Source organism: Chroicocephalus ridibundus, chromosome 13 (genome assembly GCF_963924245.1).
Source record: "Chroicocephalus ridibundus chromosome 13, bChrRid1.1, whole genome shotgun sequence".
Taxonomy (NCBI): domain Eukaryota; kingdom Metazoa; phylum Chordata; class Aves; order Charadriiformes; family Laridae; genus Chroicocephalus; species Chroicocephalus ridibundus.
In genome coordinates this window covers 1,018,249-1,040,491 of record NC_086296.1, presented here as the reverse complement: position 1 = coordinate 1,040,491, position 22,243 = coordinate 1,018,249, and the positions used below count along the sequence as shown (strand labels likewise).

The following is a 22,243-nucleotide window of genomic DNA, read 5'->3' as shown; positions in this document are numbered from 1 at the left end:
AAAGGCAGAGGGATCTCCTCCAGCCACTGCTCCTGTCAACAGCATTTGCTTTGGCCGCTGTCAGCAGAGATGTGCAGGGGACAATCGTGTCTGCGTGTACGAACCCCGTGGGCAGGAGATGGGATTTGAAGAATCCTTTTGTGGGAGCAGCCCCTGGAGCCGTTTCCCCAGACTGGCCGGCTGGAGCGAGCAAGCGGAGGGAGGATCCAGCTGGGAGAGGTTTCTATCCAAACGGCAGGGAAATCTGCCCCAGAGCTGGCCGTCCCTTCTCCCTCGCCTGCTGGCCAGTGGACGCAGCAGAGCAAGTGCATCCCAAGGACTCTCTCCGGGCTACTGGTGCCCTCTGCCGACCAGCACCAGGAGGATTAGCCCGATGGGAGCAGCAAGGGGGAGAGAGCCCCCCGGGCTCTGCCAGCCTGTGTCGGAAGGCCTCAAACAGGATGTACGGTTCACCCCGTGGTGTAGGAAAACTCCTTCCCTCTCCCCAGTCTGACCGGGTACCCCATGCAGCCTCACGTCTGCAAAGGGACAACGTGGTCGCTGTAAAATCATGCACACGAGATGACTGTGCCATTCTGAACCTCAGCATCTCCGTCACTCCCAGCCACTCTCCAGGCAGCAAGGGCAGGGCTGAGCCAAAGGCATTTCAGAAATCACCAGCGTCTGCGCGTTTGTTTCCAATGAACAGCTCCCTCAGTGCGTACTGAGGTGCATCAGCCCCACGACAACGGAGCAGGAGAAGAGCAGTGCAGCCCAGGAGCACTCTGTTTGGTCAGAGTGAAAGAGGGGATTATCTGACTGGGGATAAACAAGTGCCCTGAAAGTTCGAGCGATTTCCAGAGACATAAGAAAACAAGCTACACTACGGCCACTCTGATGGCATAAGATAAAGGGGCTGATGGCTTGAAAAAAAAGGGCTCATTGCACAGGAGAAGTGAAGGGTAAATTGCTCTTTTTATTTCCTGCTTGTGTCAGCTGGCGATGCATCAGGAACGTGGATCCCCACTGAAGAGCTCCAGTGAGCCGACCAGCAGGCTGAGAATTTGGGAGGTTCAGCTCCGCAGGGACCCATTGGGCTGCCTTGTCCAACAGCACCCTGCTGCAGTGGCCTGTGGGCTCGAGTTTTCACTGCAGGTTGGGTGAAGAGGCAGGAGCTGCCTGGGGACTGCTGCTACAACTGGCAGGGCAGCTTCCCCCACAAGGCCGATGAAGGGGATGAGGGGAGTGGAAAGAGGGGCTCTTTGCCAAAGGTGTGCCAGGCTTTGAACCCTGGGCCTTTCCTCTGGGGTAGGGAAAGGGCCAGTGAAGCAATATGCCAAGATCAATATGCTTTGCTCACTCTGGCCTGGCTAAGCTCAACATTTCTTTTCACCATTCAGACAAAATCTAAGTTATGAAATTGGTTCTCATTTCCAGCAAGGCTTCTTTCTAAAAGGGTTCCTCAGAAAAACAACCTAAAGTAGTTTAAAACAAACAAAAAATCCAACCAAACAACAACAAAAAAAACAAGGCACAACTTTATCACAGGGTTGCAGTACAAATACAACCAGAGTGCAAAGGACATGGAGCATTTGCAAGATGTGCCTTCCTCCAGACGTGGCTTCCTGAAGCAAAGGGGATTTGATCTACAGTGCTCAGTACCAAGCCTGTGCAAGACAAAGAAAGTAATCCCCAAACTATTCCTCTGAGGCACAGAAATGAGATCACACATCCTACAGACGGAAAAGCTTACTGAAATTGTACTCAGATTTTAAGAAGGGTTCACGCATCAAAAGCTTTTCTGCTTTTCCTGGCTGTATCAGTTTATCTGAAAAAGGATATTGCCTCTCCCTAGAAACCCAGCCTTCCTTGCCAAGCTTTAGGATAGCATTATGTGGAAGGAGAGAGACGGGCTAGCTCATTCCTTTTAGTAATACCGAGATGCAAGGACATGGGGACATTCATCATTCAACAAGCTCACCTTTTGATTTCCATACTTGCAGCACACGGCTGCTCCATACCATTCGGTTGGAATTTACTGAACCAGCCATCCAAGGAGTGACTAGGCACTAGGAATGAAGATAGGGTACCTGCTCCATGCAAGCGTGGGCTGAAGAAGCATCATTCCCTGCATCCCACACTTGAGGTGCTGAAGGGGAGAGCTGGCCTTGGCAACTGCTTTCAGGCTATGGGAACAACTCTGTCAGGTCTCCATTAGAGAAGGTGATGACAGTTGCACTTATACAGGTGACTAGTTTTCACCCATAAGAGACAGGCAGGAGGATGCTTTAATGAAGGGCACACCAAGAAAAAGCAACTTCTCTTGGTTAACCTCTGCCCCGCTGGTCCTTGCCACCCACACTGAGCTAAGGATGTTCCCTGAGCCAGAACAACCAGCTCAGGTGGCAAGAGCTTGGCTTGCTGTCACAGGGCAAGGGCCAGAGCTTGCAACACACTATGTTCTATGAAAGCACTTTCCCGCCTGTTCTTCCTTTGGTGGCACTGCAGCACCTCCCCTTCCCAGGTGCCCTCTCCTGGACTAGACCTCAATTAACTCACAGCCTCAGGCTACAAATCAAGTCAATAAAAGGGGCTGTAAAATAAACATGAACTGGTCTACCCCTTTCCATTCAAATGTACTGAAGTGGCAAAGCCTTTTTCCAAGTAGAGCTTAGACACCCTGTGCTTCACTGGCCTCACAAGAGGGAATCCAATGTGCTCAGATATTAATACAGGTGACCTGGTCACTGGGATGCAGGTAGCACTAAGAAGTGCCCTGTGGCTTGGAGGTCAGCCTCAGGTCGCTTGTCCAGAGTTTCCATGGGGTGGACAGGTCTAATTTACAGCTCACAAGAGCTGGAAATGAAGATTTTAGAGATGGAGGTTAAATAAGTAATGTTATTGGTTTTTATTATAAGGCTTGGCCTACCAGAACATAAAGGCATACATTTCATCCAACAGACCTACCTGACACCTCAAATAAGGAAGAAAAGTAGATCTTCAGCCTCTGAGCCAAAATCTACTCCAAGGGATGCCCATGGGGTCAGCAAAGTCGGCTGCATGACACTATCAACACAAAAGACTAAATTCTGCTGTAGAGCAGCAGCCTTGAGACCTGTGAGCATTTCTAAAAATTTGCAGAGGAAGAGAACAGAGGGTCTATAAACCATTGCTATTTGTAGTGCTCTAACACTACTCGGCTTCCAGCTGAAAACAGGGCTGCAGCATGGTGGGTGCTGTAAACCAGTGAGAGAAACACCCTGCTCTGAAGTAGTGAAATCCCTGTTGGCAAGAGGGGGAAAGAAGATAGAACAAGAAGAGCAGAGCTTTAGCCCAGCTCTCCTCATCCACCCACAACCCTGAATTCTCTCACTGGGCAATGGAGTAGGATGCTCCCTCCAAAGGCTATCCAGAACAGTAAGACGACCCAACTTAGGGAAAGTTCTGCCTCCACCTCCTGCAGAGTTCAACCAACTCTCCATGCTGCCCAGCAGCCTCACTCATCTGGTCTACAGAAAAGAAACAAGCTTTACTACCCCACATCACTGCCAGTTCCCTCCACGCTCAGAGCCCACATCAAACTTTTTTATAGCCTTCAGAGCCACATGGAACCTTGAAATATATTATCTACCTTCCTGGGTCAATAACACCAAAGTATCAGTAATTCCCCCAATCTTTGCATTACCACACCCTTTCAAAATCTTCCATCTCCCTTGTAGCTCATAATCCAGCCCCAGGGAGTGTCTAACTCATAAACAGACTGTTTACTAAGAGCTAAATCCTCAGCATATTATCATGAAGGAACGGATGAGGCAACTGCAGCTCATTTTCACTAGCGGAGGATCCAAAGGCTGTTCAGAAGAACTGAGCTGCTCCTTGCACTAGGGACTGAGTAAGCACACATGCACACACCTGTAGTGAAACAAGAAGGGTTAAAATCCTTGTGGCCATTCCTTCTGTGTTGATTGTAGGTTTGCAAATAAGTGCTCATTCAGAAAAGCAGGTGAGACATCTTTAGAGTCATGAGATGGATCAGAAGATATAGAAAAAAGAGCTTAAGAGAGGAGGAAAAAAAGCTGAAGGGGACTGAAATCTTCCTTCAAGTCTTTGTCCCTCCTCTGTAAACAGGGAGCTACGACAATACTCCTGTAGTTTGTCCAGTTAATTATAGAACAATATGAGGAGGAGGGCTGTGATGGATTGATGATTTACAAGATAGGGGTGTGAGAGCCAGAGAATGGTAATTACACGAGCACTTCCACACTGCCTATACAACTGACTGTTTGACTAAGGAAAAGAATCCCTCGTATCTGCCTTCCCCTCACTGATAAGAGCCCAATGCCACACAGCCCTGGGTAAACAGCCCAGCTTGGCTTCACTCAATCTCCAGGGTATTCCTGTTGGCCTTCCCCCCACCCCAGTCCTGGAAAGGCACCTGGGGAGAAGGCGCAGCACTGGCAACTGCTCACCTTCGTGGCAGGGAGTGGATGCCCAGGGCAGAGATAAGAATCACCGAAGCAAGACCACAGGCAAGGGGACAATGGCGAGGCTTGGGCCACAAAGCCATCCATCACATGGGAAACAAAGCTGTTGTCAGCAGGGACGGCCGCATCCTCCAGGCATGTCAGTTGTCGAGTGACTTGGATGACAGGCCCGTCAAGGACTGATAGGCTCCAGGGAGATGCCAAGAGAAGAAAGGCCATACAGTGACTGTGGCAACTCTGCACTGGTGCCAGGAAAGGCCATACTGCTTTGCAGATTCCTTCCAGGTGAAGAAAGCGTAAATCTCTTGATATTAGGGTTGATTGTTCTTAATGGAAAGGTTTCGCCAGTAGCTGAGGATGCAGGACTTTTCCTTGGCATAAGGGAGTACTGCAACTGCATGTATTAAAGCCCGTCACATATTCTGACCAAAAATCCAGGCTCAAAATATTCAGGGAGTTTTTTTCCCCCTCTTTTCTCAATAGTGTGAGCCTTCCCCTAGTTACAGTATTGTAACACTGAGCAGACACACAAGAAGCCCCACCATCCTTACAGCCCAGGCTGTCTCTTCCAGCTCTGTGACCAGCAGCTAAGTGATACAGGCTTTGCATCAGTTACTCCATTACAAAATAAAAGAACGTTGCAGGACAGTGACTGACTGACGGAAAGGTTGCAAAGGAAGGGAGCTGTGAGGTGGTACATACATCAGTCTTTACTCTCCTTCACACTTCATGCACATCCCACACCATTACTTAAGGCTTGCCTCAGGAATAGCTTTTTTGATGAGCCCCTTCAGTGGATACTCTTATTTCAGACTAACATAGTATCTCATTTTTACTTCCTGACCCACTCGAGCCTAATTTCCCCGTGTAGACAAGCCCTCGCATGAGTAGCTTCTTATATATGTAGTTCCACCAAACCATCTACCTTGAGGGAACAAGCAAATTTCCAGCAGGTCTGGCTTCCACATGAAAGTAATACAAGAACAGCCTTTCTGAGTTCAGTACTGGCCAGAAAACATGAATGAAACACATGTTTCTGATCATTTCGGAAGCTCCAAGAGAAGTTTGATTCAGAGAATGGGCAAGAATTCGAAGGGGAAGAGGAGAAACACGTGTCCTGTTTGAAGTGTAAGGTCTCATTTTTTTATTAAGCCATCTTAGCCACTCTTAACACATGCACGTGAAGTGTCAGCCCAGGGCAATGTGCAGAGTAGTTCATGATGCAGATATTAGAAGTTAAGACATCACAGAGCTTGGAAACTGCTGAATCCAGCAACATGGTCTGAGCTCATTATAAAGAAAGGTTAAACTGGAGATGAGGGTCTGAACTCAGACTCACAAATACCAAAGCTTACAGTGGGGTACATCTTGAATTATAAGCTGCTTGGTCTCTCCTTTCTTTCTTCTCAATGCCACTCCTGGGACTTTCCTTCTCTGTGTCATGTTTGGTGACTTTTTGCTTATTTTTCTGCAGTCGGGAGAGATGCCACAAACCTGGAGCTGGGCCCTTCCACCCATTAATCAAAAGCTACAAGTGCTCTGCAGGGAGACAAAACCTCTGTGTGTTTTCTCTGATATTTCTGGAGCACGGCATGGAGGGCGGCGGGGCTGGGCCAAGGACCCCTAGTTAGATTAACATTTTATTCAGAGACCTATTAATCAAAGTCAAAAGTGGCGTGAAGCGGCACCAAGGGAAAAAAATGGCTGGACAATCAAGGCCCTTTAAAAAAAAAAACCAAAACCAAACCCAACCCCTCTCAGCTTGTCCTGATTTACTGCAACTCACTCACAGTACTAGATGGGAGAGGGGGGATTTGCAGCCTCTATCCAAACAGGAGCAGACCATACAGGTAAATTCTGTTTTTTTTCCACATTAAGCAAACAACTCTCTGTATCCTGCCCCCAACACTAGTCAAAAAGGTCCCTATCTTTCTTTCTCTAGAGCATAACACACTTTCATGCAAGCTTATACTTTTTAATTATTATTTTTGGAAGACGGCACGATTGGACTTCTTTTTCTTACAAGGAAAGACAGGCTCAGTTAACAGGAATAGGTCTGGCCAGCATTCTGCTTGATTAGGGCCTTTTGGAAGGGAGCATTTTGCCCCACAGAGGAAAAGATAAATGGCCTTATACAGCATGATACTGACGGGAGTCAGGCACGTATGTGTCGGGAGATGGAACAACCCAGCATTTGTTCTCTCTGGCACCAGCACTAACCTATCACGAGACGAAGCACAGTTACGCAGGTGGTATGAGCCTGAAAACACACAGATGCACTGGGCACAATGCAAAAGGGGTATTTTGTTTTAAGATAAATATCAGCCAGGGAAGAATTCAACGCTCATCTCTACAGTTTGCCCCAAGAACTCAGCCACTGGAGACCAGCATGTTTCAGTGAGAGTCCACTCAGTCCTTGCCCTCTGTCTACCCAGGCGGTTTGGAGAACCATATCTCAAGGACCACTGAAACCTCAAGGCACAGAAGGGAATTGGGTCCTATGGCCCAGAAGTGTAATGGCATTAAGAATGTTATTCTGCAGGGGTTTGACCAGTGGTACTACACAAATTAAAGACAGCCCAGAGGAAAACCTTGTGCTTTTTTCTGAAAGTGGGGCAAGCCTGCTGGCAGAGAGAGGACAAGGGCTAAGCTGGACCAGTCATGCCAAGCAGTTCCTAGGAAATTATGGCAGCCGACTTATACAAAGACAGCTCTGCTGCAAGCAAGGAGACACTTGGCTCTTTCTCAGAGGAGATGGGGAAAACTGCATGTGTGCATCCTCCACTCAGGAAGAGACAAGGCATCTCCAGCAGCTTTGGGGTGGTTTTCTCCCATGGAGAGTTCCTGGCAGCTGCTGACAGCAGGGAGACTTGGGGAACTCGATCCCTTCCCTCTTCCCCAGGCTTCTGCCCCTTCCAATCCCAAAATCTAAGTATACGGAGGAAGAAATGTGTACAGATACACAAGACGCCAGGCAAAGAGAGGCTTGTGGAATGCACAGCCCAATGGATCTAGTTTCCCAGAAAGACTAGCCTGGCCTTAGCAAAGGGTTAATTAACTCTGGCAGCTCAGGGCTGGAAAATGTCCACTTCATGCACTGGAGTGCCTGTCCACGGGTGAAGAGGAGGCCACGCAAACCATAGGGTCAAAGGTCCATCTGCAGACATGTATGAAAAGCTTGGCTGGGCTCATGCCTGGGTCCTGCGGGAGGAACACAATACAGATTTAGCCAACTGCTATAGCCAGAGCAGGGTCTTGTGGGTGCGAGGGGAGAAAAACAAAACCACAAAAGAGCTAGAAAAACACAGTCATGCCAGGCGTAGGTGGAGACACGTTATCTTATGGGACAGGCATGTACTCTGCCCTCCCTTCTCTGAGCATCACAAGTGCCTTTGTATCTCAGCCTCCAGGAAAAATGGCGGAAGGCTTGAAGGAGCTTGAAGACACATCCCTCAGTGGATGTTGTGGCTCACAAGCAGGGGAGCCAAGTGCATCAGTGTGGCATAGCAGAGAGAAATGAAGTTACTCCAAGACCATGCAGACCTGATGAAAGCAGGATTTGGCTTCCCTTGAATACTGAAAGAGGACACTGTCCCATATCTCTGTGCACACTTGAAGTGTGTTTTGGACTGGAGACCTCTGTTCCCGCTGCTAGCTCTGCACCTTGCCAGACTGCAGGATACATTTCATTCTCAACAAGACCGAAGTCTCTTTCCAGTGCAGCAGCTCCGAACTGCACCACACATCAAAAAATACCCTCATTACCTGTCATTCCTGCAACACCCAGGATTTGAATATTTTGAGAATACTCATGGCAGCATTTTACAGCTGCATCTCCCCATCTAAGCACAGGGTCTGGAGACAGACACTGCCCCAAAACCCTGGTGTCAGCCTGTAACACCAACTCTTCCAGCCTCAGGCTTATGGAAACCGAGAGGAAACTTGACAATTAACTTAACGATGAAGAACAGGGGAACAGGGTCCTTCTTCTACAGTGTGCAAATTCTTAAGAAAGCAAGGAAGAGCTACATGCAAGACAGCCACCTTGGGCTGCGCGTCCTTCCCTCCCAGGAAGCTGGCGGGAGATGCAGGGGTGCTCAATCCCAGCTTTACTGCTGATGTGCTCCATGGGAACAGGCACGTCCCAGAACTTTCCCTGCTTCCATTTCTCCATCTTTGCAATAAGTATAACAACTGGTGTCCAACTTGGCAAAGCCTCCTGAGATCTACTGATGAGAAGTATTTAGTGAAAATATGCGTGTCTCAGATATGTTCCCTGCACTTCCTAAAACAGCAGGTTCATCGCAAGGTAGGTAAAAGTATAAACAGTGCCTGGAGCTGTTCTAAAGTGTCCCACCATCCAAAAGGTAATAGAAGACCAAATCCTCCATGCTGTGTTAGGATGGAATAAGCAGCAGCTGGGGAGCTTGCAAATCTTCTCAGGGAAGCCTCTGTGTAGCAAAAGGAGGGTGAGACATTAACACAGAATTTCTGTGATTCCTTGGCTTGGTGCTCAAGATAAGTATCGCAGCCTTAAATATTTGAGGGAAATACTAAGCCTAAACATAGTAAAGTAAGGCTCCAACTGAATTGTCTGCAAAGAATAGGGAAGGAAAAGAGAAGGAATAGAGGCCAGGAGGCATCGGACAAGCCAAGGAAAACATTTCGAGAGCGCCATGCCACTTAGTGCAGTCAAATGTATTTCAAAAGCAAAGAAATAGTTTTTCAGAAGTTATAGGATAGCCAAGCTGTAGGCAGGAGGTATATCCTTGCCCCTGCTTTGAACCACAGATACACCCTCTCCTTCTGCCCAGCACTTTTCATTCACCAATCTCAAAGCACTTACAGATGTTCAAATTTAGCATACTTCCGAGATTAACCTTCTAGATTGAGTTTCTTGATAACTCTATTCAATAGAACAGACTTCAGCTTTTTCCTTCTGCTCACAAAGTCCACAGTAAAGCAGCATTTACAGGAAGCTACAGGGTGCCTCATGGCAGCCCACAAGTTCTGCTGCTTTTCTCCCCATTGCAAGCTTAGGTGCAGCAGCTCCAATATATTTCAGGAACAGCTTGGCACACACCAAATTGGGTACAGCAACTCCAACAGAAAAGCCTCTTTTTCCTGCTGTGCTGGACTCCGAACCAGGGCTGGATTAGCCGGAAAGGTAGGAGGGCAGGGCAGGAGGAGCAGAAAGCCAGTGTCAAGACAGGCAAGGAAATCCTGGCATTCCTCTCTGAGCCTGTAACCAGATCCTCCCTCCTCTGTTATTCTTGCCACTCATTCTCCATCTGTAGGAATTGCTGAGGATACAACTAGGCCAGCTCAGTAGGCAACAACTGCTTCAGCATTTGCAAATACTCAGTAATCCACCCAGATCAAGCTCCTTGTTGCCAGGAAACTGCCCATCAACTCTAGGCCTTTTTTCTGCTCACTCCTGGTCGTTTTCCTGGTGGTGTGCACAGACTTCATCTGAGGGCTGTTTGACGTCAGCTTGCTTTGAGCATCAGCAACACTGACACTGAACTCCGCGGTGAGGTTCTTCCTCCCTAGCTAAGTGAGGAAACCTTTGCCAGGCAGCTCACAACAGCAGATGAACAGCCACCATGAATGCTCCCACACGCCTGCCAGGGACCTCTTCATCTTTGCAGTGCTCAACTCGGACCTCCCTTGCTCAGGGAAGCTGAGGGGAAAGACCTCTGAGGATGGGTTAGCATTGTCCACCCTGGGCAGCTAGTGAGGAAGCCCCAACTGCCCTCCAGCAACCCTGGTGAACTCCTTGGGGCATCAGTCCAACCCTGCAACTGCCAGGTGGAGAACAGCACATCTCATTCAATATGGGGAACACTGGCAAATCCACTTATGACCCAAGAATTCAGGGGAAGGGCTCCAGAGGAGAGTACAGGATAGTGCCCCATACTGTAGTAAGTTATCTGTTCTAATGGGTAGTCATTAAAAACACGGCACAATTTACACAAGGCTCCTGCTGGCTCTAACAGCAGACAGGAGAGCAGTTCCACACAACCTCTCAGCTTTACATGCTTCTTGTCCTGGGCACAGATGTCCACCCCGGTACCAGCCTACTTCATCACTGCACCCCTATGCCCTGACGGTGCCAATGCAGAGGGCTGCAGGGACGGGGCAGGGTGCAGCTGTTAACTGTACAGCACCCGAGCTCAGCATCGCATCCCACCCGCCGCCACAGCACAGCCCCAGGAGACCTCACCCAGCATCTCCGGGGCAGCAGCCTGCTCGCAGTGGGCAGGGAGCCGGAGTGCATTGACTGCACTAATGCCAGGACAAACCCGTGCGGTATTAGCCATCGGTATCCCCCCCTTCCACACAAGAAGCTGCCTCGTGCCCTGCCCTACTACCCCAGCAAAAGCTCCTATTTGATATGCACTCTAGCTGCTTCCCGGTAGGAGATATGTTCCCTCTCTGACTGACATTTCCTTTGAAATAAGAGCAATGCAGCAGGCGCTGGACTCACAGTGTGTCAACATGTGTAGCTCAGCACCTCCAGGGGTCCTGGGAGTTCTTCCAGGACCTGCTGGATCGCTGTGATTAATAAATTCTCACCCTCTGAGCAACAGAAGTCTTCTGCGTTCCAGAGGAGAAACCCCAAATGCTCTCAGTCCTGAACTGCTTCCATCCAGTGGATCCACTTGCACAACAAAGCAAAAATAAAAACGTAACTTAAGCAGGATCCAGCCTCTTGCAGGAAGGGCTTGGCTCCAGATGGGACCATAAGCCTCTTCTCAGCAGCAGCTCACTAGCCATGAAGTCACTGGTAGTCCTACTAACAAAGATCATTTACCCCATCCTCCTATTTCTTTTCCTCTGCTGTCTCACCACGCACAATGGAAGACAATTCAGCAGACAGACCGTCTTCACTATGCAAGATACAAAGCTGGTGGAAACCATTCAGTGAATTATTATCTTAATATGAAACCTCCAACTTGGCAAGACCAAGGAACAGTTGGTACAAGTATCTGCTTTTAAAACATGGATTAAAAAAATATATATAAATCAGTGGTCTTGTTTAGATGTCTTTCTTCCTGTTCACAAATATTGAAGCTCTAATTTTTCGATTATAGTAATTTTTCATTTAGAAAGTCAAGTGGGTTCCTAGTAGGCAGGAATACGAGCATGAAGATGAATGCACTAGTTGTATGCCCTGGCTTTCAGCTGAATCGTTTCCAAGATAGACTATTTTTCCCCTATCTAAGATGGGAAACATCTGAGATAATTTCCCATCCCACATGGATTTCACAATTTCCCATCCCTGGGAACATAGAGTGCCTAGCACGTGGGGCCCCACAGACATCTACAGATAAAGGCAAGGCAAGGTAGGAATGCTGGAAACTCACAGACAAACAGGGACTGAAGTTACATGCTAATTTTTCCACAGGTAATTAACCACTGGAATGAGTTTAGGGGATCAGTGCCCAACTTTTATCCCAATTTCCTCTCATTTTGACAGGACTCAGATGCTTTTGGTGATTTTAGAAATACTTGCCTTACTGTACGTAACTAATGTTACACTACCAAGATGTGCATAATCGAGTGCCCTTGCCCCACCGCTGTGCCTTCCTGCTTTGGATCTCATTCAATAAGAGATTCATCTCAGCAGTTTGTGCGCACAGCCTAGCACATTTCTACACACTACAAAGGCTCCTTCAGTGAACCCTGGCTTTATCGAAGTCAATGGCAGAACAGAGCAGGGCCAGGATTTCACTGCCTATTTCCACTGCCTTCAAGTTACACACGTTTTCAGCAGTTGCATCTCCACGTCATTTCTTTCCCCACATGTCTAGAAGAGAAACTAGGGCACTGGTTTATTGCACGACACAGCAACTTACCCAAAGCATGACTTCTCCCGGAGCGTGAACACCACCACATAGTTCAAACCACACTGCACTTATGCGGAGCCTTCTCTCAGATCCACATGTGAAAATATATCTCATGATATATTTTTAAGTTACAGACGATGGAATTCCCTCTCTCTCCACCCTTACCTTATGTAAGCATATATCTTTTCCTCCTCGCTGTGTGCCTCGCTTACTCAACACAGGAACAGAAAACATTACAGTCCTTTTGTTGCTCAGACCAAGAACCAGCAACAGACAAAAATCACTCTATGTGAAGCACTGTAGGAAACTACAGAGGAATTTGCACACTGCAATTCAGGCACAGCACTTGGAGGGAGTTTCTCTTCATTTAGGGGTAGGTAGCACAGAAGTTATAATGTCGCTTCTTGCACTTTTACAAGTCTCAGGCAAAGAGGAAAAGCAGCAAAGGGATCATTAAAATGCCATTCTTGATGGATAGTGGCAGAGGGGATGAGAGTAGAGGAAGTGATTGAGAACAACAATGTCTTGCTTCCAAAGCCTTCTGCACTGGATCATCAAATTAATCAGTTTGATGGGTTTGGTGCAGCTTGGCCAGCAAAGGACCGAGCATGCAAAAGGAGCAAGCTATATTTTTTGCATCACTTGAGAAATGCTAACAGCACTGGGAAGGGTGGGGAAGAGCAGGTATCAACAGAGTAGGCAGCAGCTCAGAGGATGAGGCAAGAAGGATGACGCCAGCTTTGGTGTGAAGTGAACAGCCAGCCCAGGGTGGAGGCTTTGGACCGGACCTGGAGAGAAGCATTACAAGGCAGAAAAACATGTACAGCTGCGCAGGGAAACCTGCTTCATCGGTTTTAACACAGACAATCTCACTGCAGCACATGGGGATTTATGGAAACTAAATATGAAGCCCAAGTCCCACTGACTGTCATTTTGTGTCATGTCCCCATGGAACAAAGATTTCATGCTTTACCTCCCTTCTCTCTCCCTGCAGGAATCCAGCCAACTGAGCTAATACGAAGATTCACCTGAGAAAGGTAAAAAACAGCCTGAGGAAAAGCCTTCATTTCACCAGCAGGTTCATTCACAGACAGCACAACACAGCACATAAGGGGGCCATTGTTTCTGGAATAAAATCTCCATTTGAGCTCTCTTCTTTGGCCATGATCAATGGGAGGGAATTAAAGTCTCATCCTGGGAAAAAAATTAGCTTGCTACCACTGTGTTGAAAGATCAGGTAATGGAGATGCAGAGCAAGCGTGGGCACCTGCACCATCTCTTGGTAAGCGTGAGAATGCCAGAGGTAGAAGGCCCTGGTGGAAAAAGCTCCCCAAACAGAGGCGCAGCCCTTGTCTTATCCCATGAGAGACAACCAAGGTAAGGGCTATTATTTGTAACAGGACTTGTCGGTGTTTCACAGCACTTCAATCCAGACCAGCTCCCCACAGCTCCTGCCCGGTGCAGGGGCATTTAAATTCCCTGGGTACTTATATGTTTGCCTCTTCAGCCTCCGTGTTTTCCATACCATGGATGCACAGAACCAACCCAAATAACTTTGAGCTGTTCTGCACCTCTGTCCTACCTAGCCCTGGGGTATTTTCAGAGCACCTACCTCCCACCCATCCTCTAGGCACCTTTCCATCTTCAACAAGCACACCAGTAGAAACCACTGCTCTCACCACTCAGTGATGATGGGCAAGTCCCCCACCACCACCTGCCAAGGGGTGGATTTCAGCCCCCCAGAGCCCATCAGACTGAACACCACAGAGAAATAACACTATTTCCATGACGGCCATAGCAGCATGATGCCCACCCCACCCCCCACGTTTCAGTTTGGTGTTTTGGAATGCCAACAAGAAAAAGAGACTGTTTAAACTAGTAGTTACGGGTTCAAAAAGCAGTGTCTGCTGTTTGGGCAACCACGTTTGGGGCATCATTATCAGTGTCTCTGGGCAGACACACATCACATTTGCCTTCATCCTTTCCCAGGCCCACATCTCACGTTGATTTTATTAGTAAAAGCAAACAGGAGATTAAAAGCTATTTGCTGCCCTCTTCTGAGCAAATGCAAATTACACCTCAATATGGATAACGGCTCTGGAGACGGCCTTCCATTGAATGAGCGGAGCTCTGTTTCCATGCGAAATGAATGACACTGGTATGGCGTCAAACAGCTGTGACAGGGCGGGTTAGAAGCGATCATCAGCTGTTTCACACACGGAGGACAGACCAGTGCTATCCAGCCTAAACCATTAGGTGTCCATACAGGGCATTCCTTCCTGGCATTTTGGTTTTGTAACTCTCAGGTTAATCCTCCTGTGTGGAAACATAAAGAGACACTTCCCAGCACATTCTGTTCTCAGTAGTCACAAACACTTCAGGACTGAAGCAGACCACAAGACATGTAAAGAAATAGGAAAAAAAAAATTACTTGTAGATTTAAGACAGTGATTTGGGGTTTTTGGACTAAAACTATTTAAATCTTTTATGTCCTTCAGCAATGCTCTATCCTGTCTTTCCAGGGAACACATACCTTTATCTAGACATACAGTACGTGTGCACATACTGTCTTCAAAACAGACTTTAACACTGCAACCTGCTGCTTTGAAGGCATTTATCCAAGATAGCTAATCATTCACAGAAACCTGTTAAATTGGACCATGTGCTCTCCATTAAAGCCCTCTAAAATCAGGCTTATAAGCCTGAGGGAGCCTCAGTTTTCATATGCAAATATACAAAAAAAAAGTAAAAGCCATTTCTAAACATTTCTAAAATAGTTCTTCTCCCGTGTACCCTAGGACAGACAAGATGTCCCATGATGTGGAATCAACACTGTTTTTCTTGGAACTCTCTCTGGGATGCCCTGCATGCTTCAATCCTGAAGGGAAATGAGTGGTCTGAAGAAGACCAGGTAGCCTCATATTAATGGCCATGAAAAATGTCTTTTTCAATTTGTAAGCAATGCAACAAATCCCAGATCAGACTGTGACCAAGGCATCCGTTGAATGTTCTCAGTTGGGCACATGCACAGCATACAGCTATGATTACGCGAGACCCGGATATGTCATACTTCTGCAGGACTTTCCTCCATACAGTCTCCAAGCACTGCTTAATCTCCAACTGTTGCACAGAATTGGCCTGTCTCAGTGACCAAGTGGGTGCAGTGCAGTTAACGATAACAAGTTGTTCTTTATAGGTACAAATGTGATATTTTCATCCCACATATGAAGGTGCAGAAACTATGAAAGTCTATTTAAAGTGACAGGGATAAGTTCCCAGGTGTCACATGAACCCAGACAATGTGTAAACAAGCACCTGCAGCAATCTTGAAGCAAAGCACAACCACTATCACTGTAAGGTACAGGGACTGAAAAACTGGTTCTCTGTGGGATTTTGGGATAAAATTCTCTAGGCTCCAAAATCAGCTTGCTTTGCTTTCAAGACTTCTTTTACTCTGCCAAGCATGCAAGAGTCACCATGCAGATATCTGAAAAACAGGGCATTTGAAAGAAGGAAGAGCCAGTGTGCCTTCCCCAATGTCATCTACCATTTAGTCCTTCGTTTAGGAAGTGCTGACCTGCTTGATAGACACCTCAGGTTCGGAACTCTGCATAACGGAGGCTGCAAACACACTTCGGTTTGGTTTCCCATGTTTTTTCAGCCCAGTATCTCTCACACAAAAGAGCTCCTTGGAAGCACCCTGAACCTTTGGCAATACAGCAGCCTGTCCAGCAAGCCTGGCAGCCCAATCCTGCATGCCCAGATGTTGGATTGGCCTTGATACTAGGAAGTGATTTGCAAAGCAGCTTAATAGCGTGCATTTATCTTTGCCATATTTCACCACTGCTTCCCCTTTGAAGCCACTGTGCAGCCTCGGACAGTGCCTCCTTTCAGAAGGAAAGCAGTTCTCCCCTCAGCAGCAGATCCTCCGCAGGCCAGCAGAGCAGGAAAGCATCTGTGACGTGCAGCGCTCTGAGCCAGGAGAAGCCAAGACATGCGGGCTCTAGATTTATGGATTAGACATGCTGCCATGGCATACAAATCACTCTGCGCTCAGTGCAATTCATTATCACACTGCTATGGCTGGTCACATTCTTCACAGGTGCAAATGATGCCAAAAAGGCTTTTTACCTTTCATGTGCCAAGACTTAATGATGCAGAGTCAGGACTGCTCCTGCCTCCCTGGGGAAGTGAAACCAAAGTCAGCAGTTGTTCTGTCTACACAGAGTCCTGACGGTTTTCCAGCACCCCACGGCAGTGCTGACAGCAGGCAGCTACGCAGTCACAGGGCTGGGATCCTGCCTGCTCCCAGTCCAGCCTCTCCCAGCAGCTGAGCCCACGTCCACAGCACTGCCAGTATCTCCCTGTGTGCACTAGCAACATCTTCTAACCCAGATAAATTCAGCTAAAAATCTGCAGGTAAAAAAAGGGATTCATTTGGCCACACTAGCATACTGCAATAGTATTGGAAAAGCAGAGGGCCTTTTACATTCCTTGTATGTATCAGTAAAGGAAATGGACCTCAACAACAGGCATAAACTAGCTAAAATAACAGTATAATGGACTTAAAGAAACAAGAAGAAAGAGGTGAAGGGAAGACAAGGCATGGTGCTACCTCCTTACACATCTGCATCTTGATTCTGGGACAAGGACACTGGGGAAAAACAAGCCAGAAAACAGCCTTTCTATTCCTAAAAATATTTGAAAGTGTCAGGAGGCCTCACGGAGCATCAACTTGGGTATCTCCACGGAGTAGGCTCCAGGCCGTAGCTGTGTCCCCCTTGGACGCTACAGTCACCAGTGATATCGCAGGGGATATCCCAGCCCCTGGCGAGAGGTGCATTGGCTACAAAATCCAGCAAGGTCCAATCCCCAGAAGAAAAAAACAAACCTGAAGCGGAACTCCAACTCCTTGGGCGCTACACTGCAACGTCCAGTCAGGCAAACACCAGAGAGGGCTGGTTTCGGAGGGACATGGGGCAGAGAGAGGAAAGGGAGGGAAGAGGCCCTGCGAGGCAGAGCCACCACTTACCTCACATCAGGCTGGCCCAGGCACACGCAGCATGGTGGGTGTCCTCCTCAGCCTTTGACGCCATCCGCCACACTGCACGTCGGACCTCCCTCGGCACAGCAAGGGGGATTCATATTGCACACGGGATCCCACTCTCCCACCATGGCCTCCACCCACGCACCAAGGGCTTGTTCCACTACAACAATTCACGCTTTGCGGGCTAGCACGGACCCCTGAGGTGAGGTGAGCCGAGCCGAGGTGAGGCAACCTGAGGCAGAGAAGCCTCAGAACCCTCCCTTTCTCCTCAGGCAGCGCCCATGAGCGCCCAGGCCAGCTCCTTCTTCCTTCTCCTCCTCCCCACAGGCTTCCCTCACCAGCCTCGTGCCCGAGGGTGCGGGCAGCTGAGGGCCATCAGCGCCAATGGGGCCGATAGGGGGCGCTCGGCGGCCGTTAGCGCCGGCGCGAGGCAGCGCCCCCTGCCGCCCGCCCCGTGGCCCCGCCGGCGGCGCGCGCGCTCGTCCCGCGCTGAGGGAGCTCCCGGGGGAGAGCGGGACCCCGCGGCGCGGCCGGGGGCGGAGGGCGCAGCGCGCACGGAAACGCCCGCCGTCCCCAGCCCCATCGCCACCGTCGCCATCGCCGTCACCACAAATAAGCAGCAGCGGGGTGACCGGGGAAAGGCCCCGCGCCGAGAGCGGCCGCCCGGGAAGCCGGCAGCCGCCCGGCGGGGCGCTGTCAGTGAGGCCCGCACGGCCGCCCGTGCTCGCTCTGCTCCCACAGAGCGGGAGAGCGCAAGGCACCTCGGCCAGAATGGGAAAATAAACCATTTACATCATCACGCAGCATTACTTTATTTCAGTTCTGCTTCCTTCCAAAAATACCGAAGGGCCATCGTAACCAGCAGTGGGGTTTGCAGCTGGAGCCTCTCAGACCGGATCCCTTGTGCCAGGTGCCGAACACACACGGCCGGGAAGGGCCTCTGCTCCCAACGGCTCTTGGCTTTGCTGAATTCCTCATAAACAGGGCCCCAGCCTGACTCAGCGCACGTTGAAGTCAGTATTAAAACTATAAGTAGCTTAAAAGAATGAAGATAGGGTAAATGGGTAGGCTTCTAAGCATTCCCTCCCTCCCCCAGAAGAACACTGGAAAAGATGCATCAGGCAAGAAGCAGCATCCTTTCCCTTTTACTGATGGGAAACTGAGGCAGGAGGAGACTGTGTCACTTGTCCAAAGTTACTAAGGCGATCTGCGGCAGCACCAATGAAACTGGATTTCTCCATTCTCCTAGTCCAGTCCCTTAACTGCTCACTGTCCGCCTCTGTCCTCACCTGACCCAATGCATCCAGAAGCACTGTGGAAAGTACAGCTCAAATACTCTAGCTTAGGCAGGACCGCAGGCCCTACGAGCTTATGAGCAGTTTGAGTCAGTTCTGGTTGCTGTAGTTGACGATTTCCTTAGTCTACCAAAGCAGAACCACTCCCAGCTCAGCAAAGCAATCAAGATCATGCTAAAGAGTTTAAAGCGTCAATAAACACAAGATCAGGTCTTTGGAAATACAGCAAGTGTCTGATCAGGTCAAGTCCTGCTTTGGACTGCAGTCAGGATCAGATGCTGCAATGAACTGTCCCCTCTGGATATCACAAGCCACGTGCCCTTGGCACAGCATCGCCCGAGGGGAGGAAGGTCCTCAGTCTTGTGATGTTAATCACTGTTGAGAAGATACCCAGGTGTCCACATTCTGGTGCAGTTCTCGGGTGGTGCTCCAGGCTTCAGCAGTCATTCTCCGAAATTTCTGCAGGTAGACAATGATGAAGATAACCAAGATACCCTGGAGGAAAAGGAGGATGAAGAGACAGATCTGTGAGAGGAGAGCCAGGCTGCAGTACCAGTACTGGCACGTGGAGATGACCTCGTCTTCTGTCAGATAGGCAATGATGCGGTCCTGCAGGTGAGCTGGGGAGGCACATCTCACATCCCTGTACATGGTCCGGTTCTGCTGCCACTGGAGCCAGGAGCGCAAGTAGAGGATGTCACAGTTGCATTCCCAAGGGTTGCCCTGCAGGTAGACTACCTGGAGGCTCTTTAGGTTGTCAAAGAGCCCATTGGGAATAGAGGTGAGCCTGTTGTAACCAAGGTGGATAATTTCAGCCGAAGGGCGGAAAGTAACTGGTAGTTTTGCTACAGTTAGGCCTTTTGATGTGCAGTCAATAATGTTGGTGGCACACTTGCATGGCACAGGGCATATGGGCATCACGAGTGGGAGGAAGCCCAGGAGGGACAAGAAGAGAATTCCACTGTTCATCTTCACCTGCAAACACTCCTTTGATGAGACTGGATGAGGTGGAGACCAGGCAAGTAGGCACCACACACACTAGGACTGACGCCACAGTCCAGGTCTTTGGTTGGTTTGTTCTGAGGATGAGTTTCTAAAGTTGGGTGAATTTGGTGTCCTTTACAGGAGATGCGAGAGGTCTGAAAAGAACAGAGTTAAAAGAAGTGTGCAAATTCTTGGTCTCTCATTAGAGGAGAGGAAATGTTCCTGGTCTTCCGACCCTGGATTTGAGGAAGGATGTGAACCGATGGCTACTGGGAGGCTTAGCTGCAGCCATCAAATTCATTTTCACTAGTCCTCAGAAGCGTACAAGAGCTGCTTGTATTTTCACCATTACTGGAGGCTGTTACTAGGGTAGCTAAGAAAATCTATGTGAAGGAATCAAAAATCAGAATATGAAACTGCTTGTGCCTCAGCATATAGCTCTGAATTATATCTGTAAGCAAAGCTTCGTTCATGCAAACTGCAAAAGGAGATTCAGAAGTAAATTTACTGCTACCACAAGTAAAAAAAGCCTTTCCAGTTTTGAAAAGCGGTGATAAACAGTCCTTGGCCAGCAGAGAGGGTGCTGACCACCGAGGGTGGAGGTCAGTGGGGTTTTCCATGTTAGACATTGCTCCAGCAGGTGAATTATCTGCTTCTGGAGCTGTGACCATGCTGGGAGACATGTGTCAATGAGCTGTCTTTGTATGGCAGTCTCATGCCACTGCTGAACACATCAGCTGCTAGAACTTCTTTAGGAGAACAACCCACATACCTGCAACAAGGCAGTGCTTTTCTGTGCAATCTGTCAACCAAATAAAAAGAAATTAAAAAATAACAGAAGGTAGCTTTGTTGACTTACCTGAGTAGTTCAATCCTTGTTTTCTGGATGGCTTTACAACACAAGAGGAAGGTCTTACGGCTGTCCAGCCAGCGCTAGAGTGTTTGCAGCTGCATAGCCGAGCTCCCGGATAATCCCCTTGCAGCTGGCTGGCACGATAAGGGTCAGGCTCATCCCAGGGACACCTCCCACACGAGGCCTTCCTGCAAGTTTGCTGCATGTCACCGGAAGCTGAGGCTTCATTGAGCAAGTCTTCCAAGAAGTGGGAGCTGACGCTGCTCACAAGAACATGTTTGCAGGGAGAGACGCCAGCAGTACTGATAACTGTGATTCTGGGCCCACACGCTCAGTCCAACAGGATCACAAACTCTCAATTGCAAAGTAGTAACTCAAAATGCATTTCAACCTGGAAGGTGACATTACTGGTCTGTACCGCACTACCTGAGCACCGTGGCCTTTGGTTTCCCATCTCATCAGGAAGACAATATTTGGCAGAGTGGTGAGACCTAGCACTTTGCAGTGAGCTGACCCTCGGGCTTCCCTTGAAGCAGTGACACAAATCTACTCCTAATTAGCAGTGGAAGAGCTGCTGAAAGAAATGGACTTCCAGTGACCACACAGGTGTCAATAGTTGAGCCAAGGAGAAGGACCCTCCAGGCACTTGCATCCTCTCATGATTGTTACAGGGGTAAATTATAACTCTTGGTGTTTCGCCATCTACACCAAAATATGCTAGTGAGATTCACAGGAAGGATGACAGATTGGTAAAGACAGTGCTCCGAGGGTCTGCTCTCTGGATAGCCAAGTGAGTCGGCAGCTCTTGACGAGTGCGGCTTGCAGTTACTGAGAAAGACTGACCACATTCTTTATTCAGAAGTTGCACTACACAAATATTTGAACAGATATCCAAGGGTCAGAACTACATTTAGGCAGAATCTTGTCTCCGCAAGGCCATCGCACCTTCACAGACAATTTTCTCCCACCAGCCTGACTCTAGGCATCGGCTATGCTCCTTAGGATAAGGCCACCAGAATTACATTGGGAAACTGTTGCCCCATTGGGCCCAACTCTCCACTACCTTGTATTGTGCACATCATACAGAGCAGAAATGATGAATGCCCCAAATGTGCTGATATTAACAGAATTTAGGGTGTAAACAGCAGCAGAATTTGACCCTAACCAAGGCAAAATCTCTGATGCTCTAAACAAAGCAAGTAAGCTTGACATTTCTAGTAAGTTGGAGCAGCTCATTCCAGTTGTTTCACTGTGGCAGGCTGGCAGAGTGGGAAAGAGATCTTTGGCTAACAAACAAACGCAGTTTTTCCCGCGGGGCCTGCTTCCCACTCGGGAGCAGCTTGACTACCGCAGGGTGAGTTTGCTCAGCAAACCCCCCTCGTCTCATGCATTTGGTGCTACGTTATTCACAGGCAGGAGTTCAGGTGTGCGTGGAGCTGACCGAGAGCAGAGCACCCTGTCCCCGTGTGCAGCACGGACTCAGCAACGCTCCTTCGGCTACTTACAAAATGGATTTCCTGGGACTGGATCCTGCCCAGCTGCCCATTGCTGTTTAGACACCGCTCCCAGGGGAAGCTTAAAGATAGAAGAACTCAAGGTCATCTTGTCTAGCTTCTGACACAAACAGGCCAGAAATCCCATGCAGGAAGCCCTGCCTGGAGCCTGCTCTGACAGAACTAGATAAAAGGAGAAACAGCGTCAGTTTTGCTCCCTCCTGCCCATAATGTATCACCAGGGCTGCTCAAGGG

The 22,243-nt window shown here is 48.8% G+C and overlaps 1 protein-coding gene across 1 annotated transcript; it reads right to left on the bottom strand.

Moving 5' to 3' along the window:
* Positions 1–18,168: 18,168 nt before the first annotated feature.
* Positions 18,169–22,242, bottom strand: GP1BB (glycoprotein Ib platelet subunit beta). Its single transcript, XM_063350950.1, has 2 exons — positions 20,502–22,242; positions 18,169–19,797 (listed from the first exon to the last, which is right to left on the bottom strand). Exon 2 carries the CDS (start codon positions 19,625–19,627, stop codon positions 19,031–19,033), a length of 597 nt encoding a protein of 198 aa, XP_063207020.1. The 5' UTR covers positions 19,628–19,797; positions 20,502–22,242; the 3' UTR covers positions 18,169–19,030.
* Position 22,243: the final 1 nt, after the last annotated feature.

Bases quoted from the DNA above. Each gene is read 5' to 3' on its own strand.
- GP1BB (XM_063350950.1), bottom strand. From the start codon at position 19,627: ATGAACAGTGGAATTCTCTTCTTGTCCCTCCTGGGCTTCCTCCCACTC.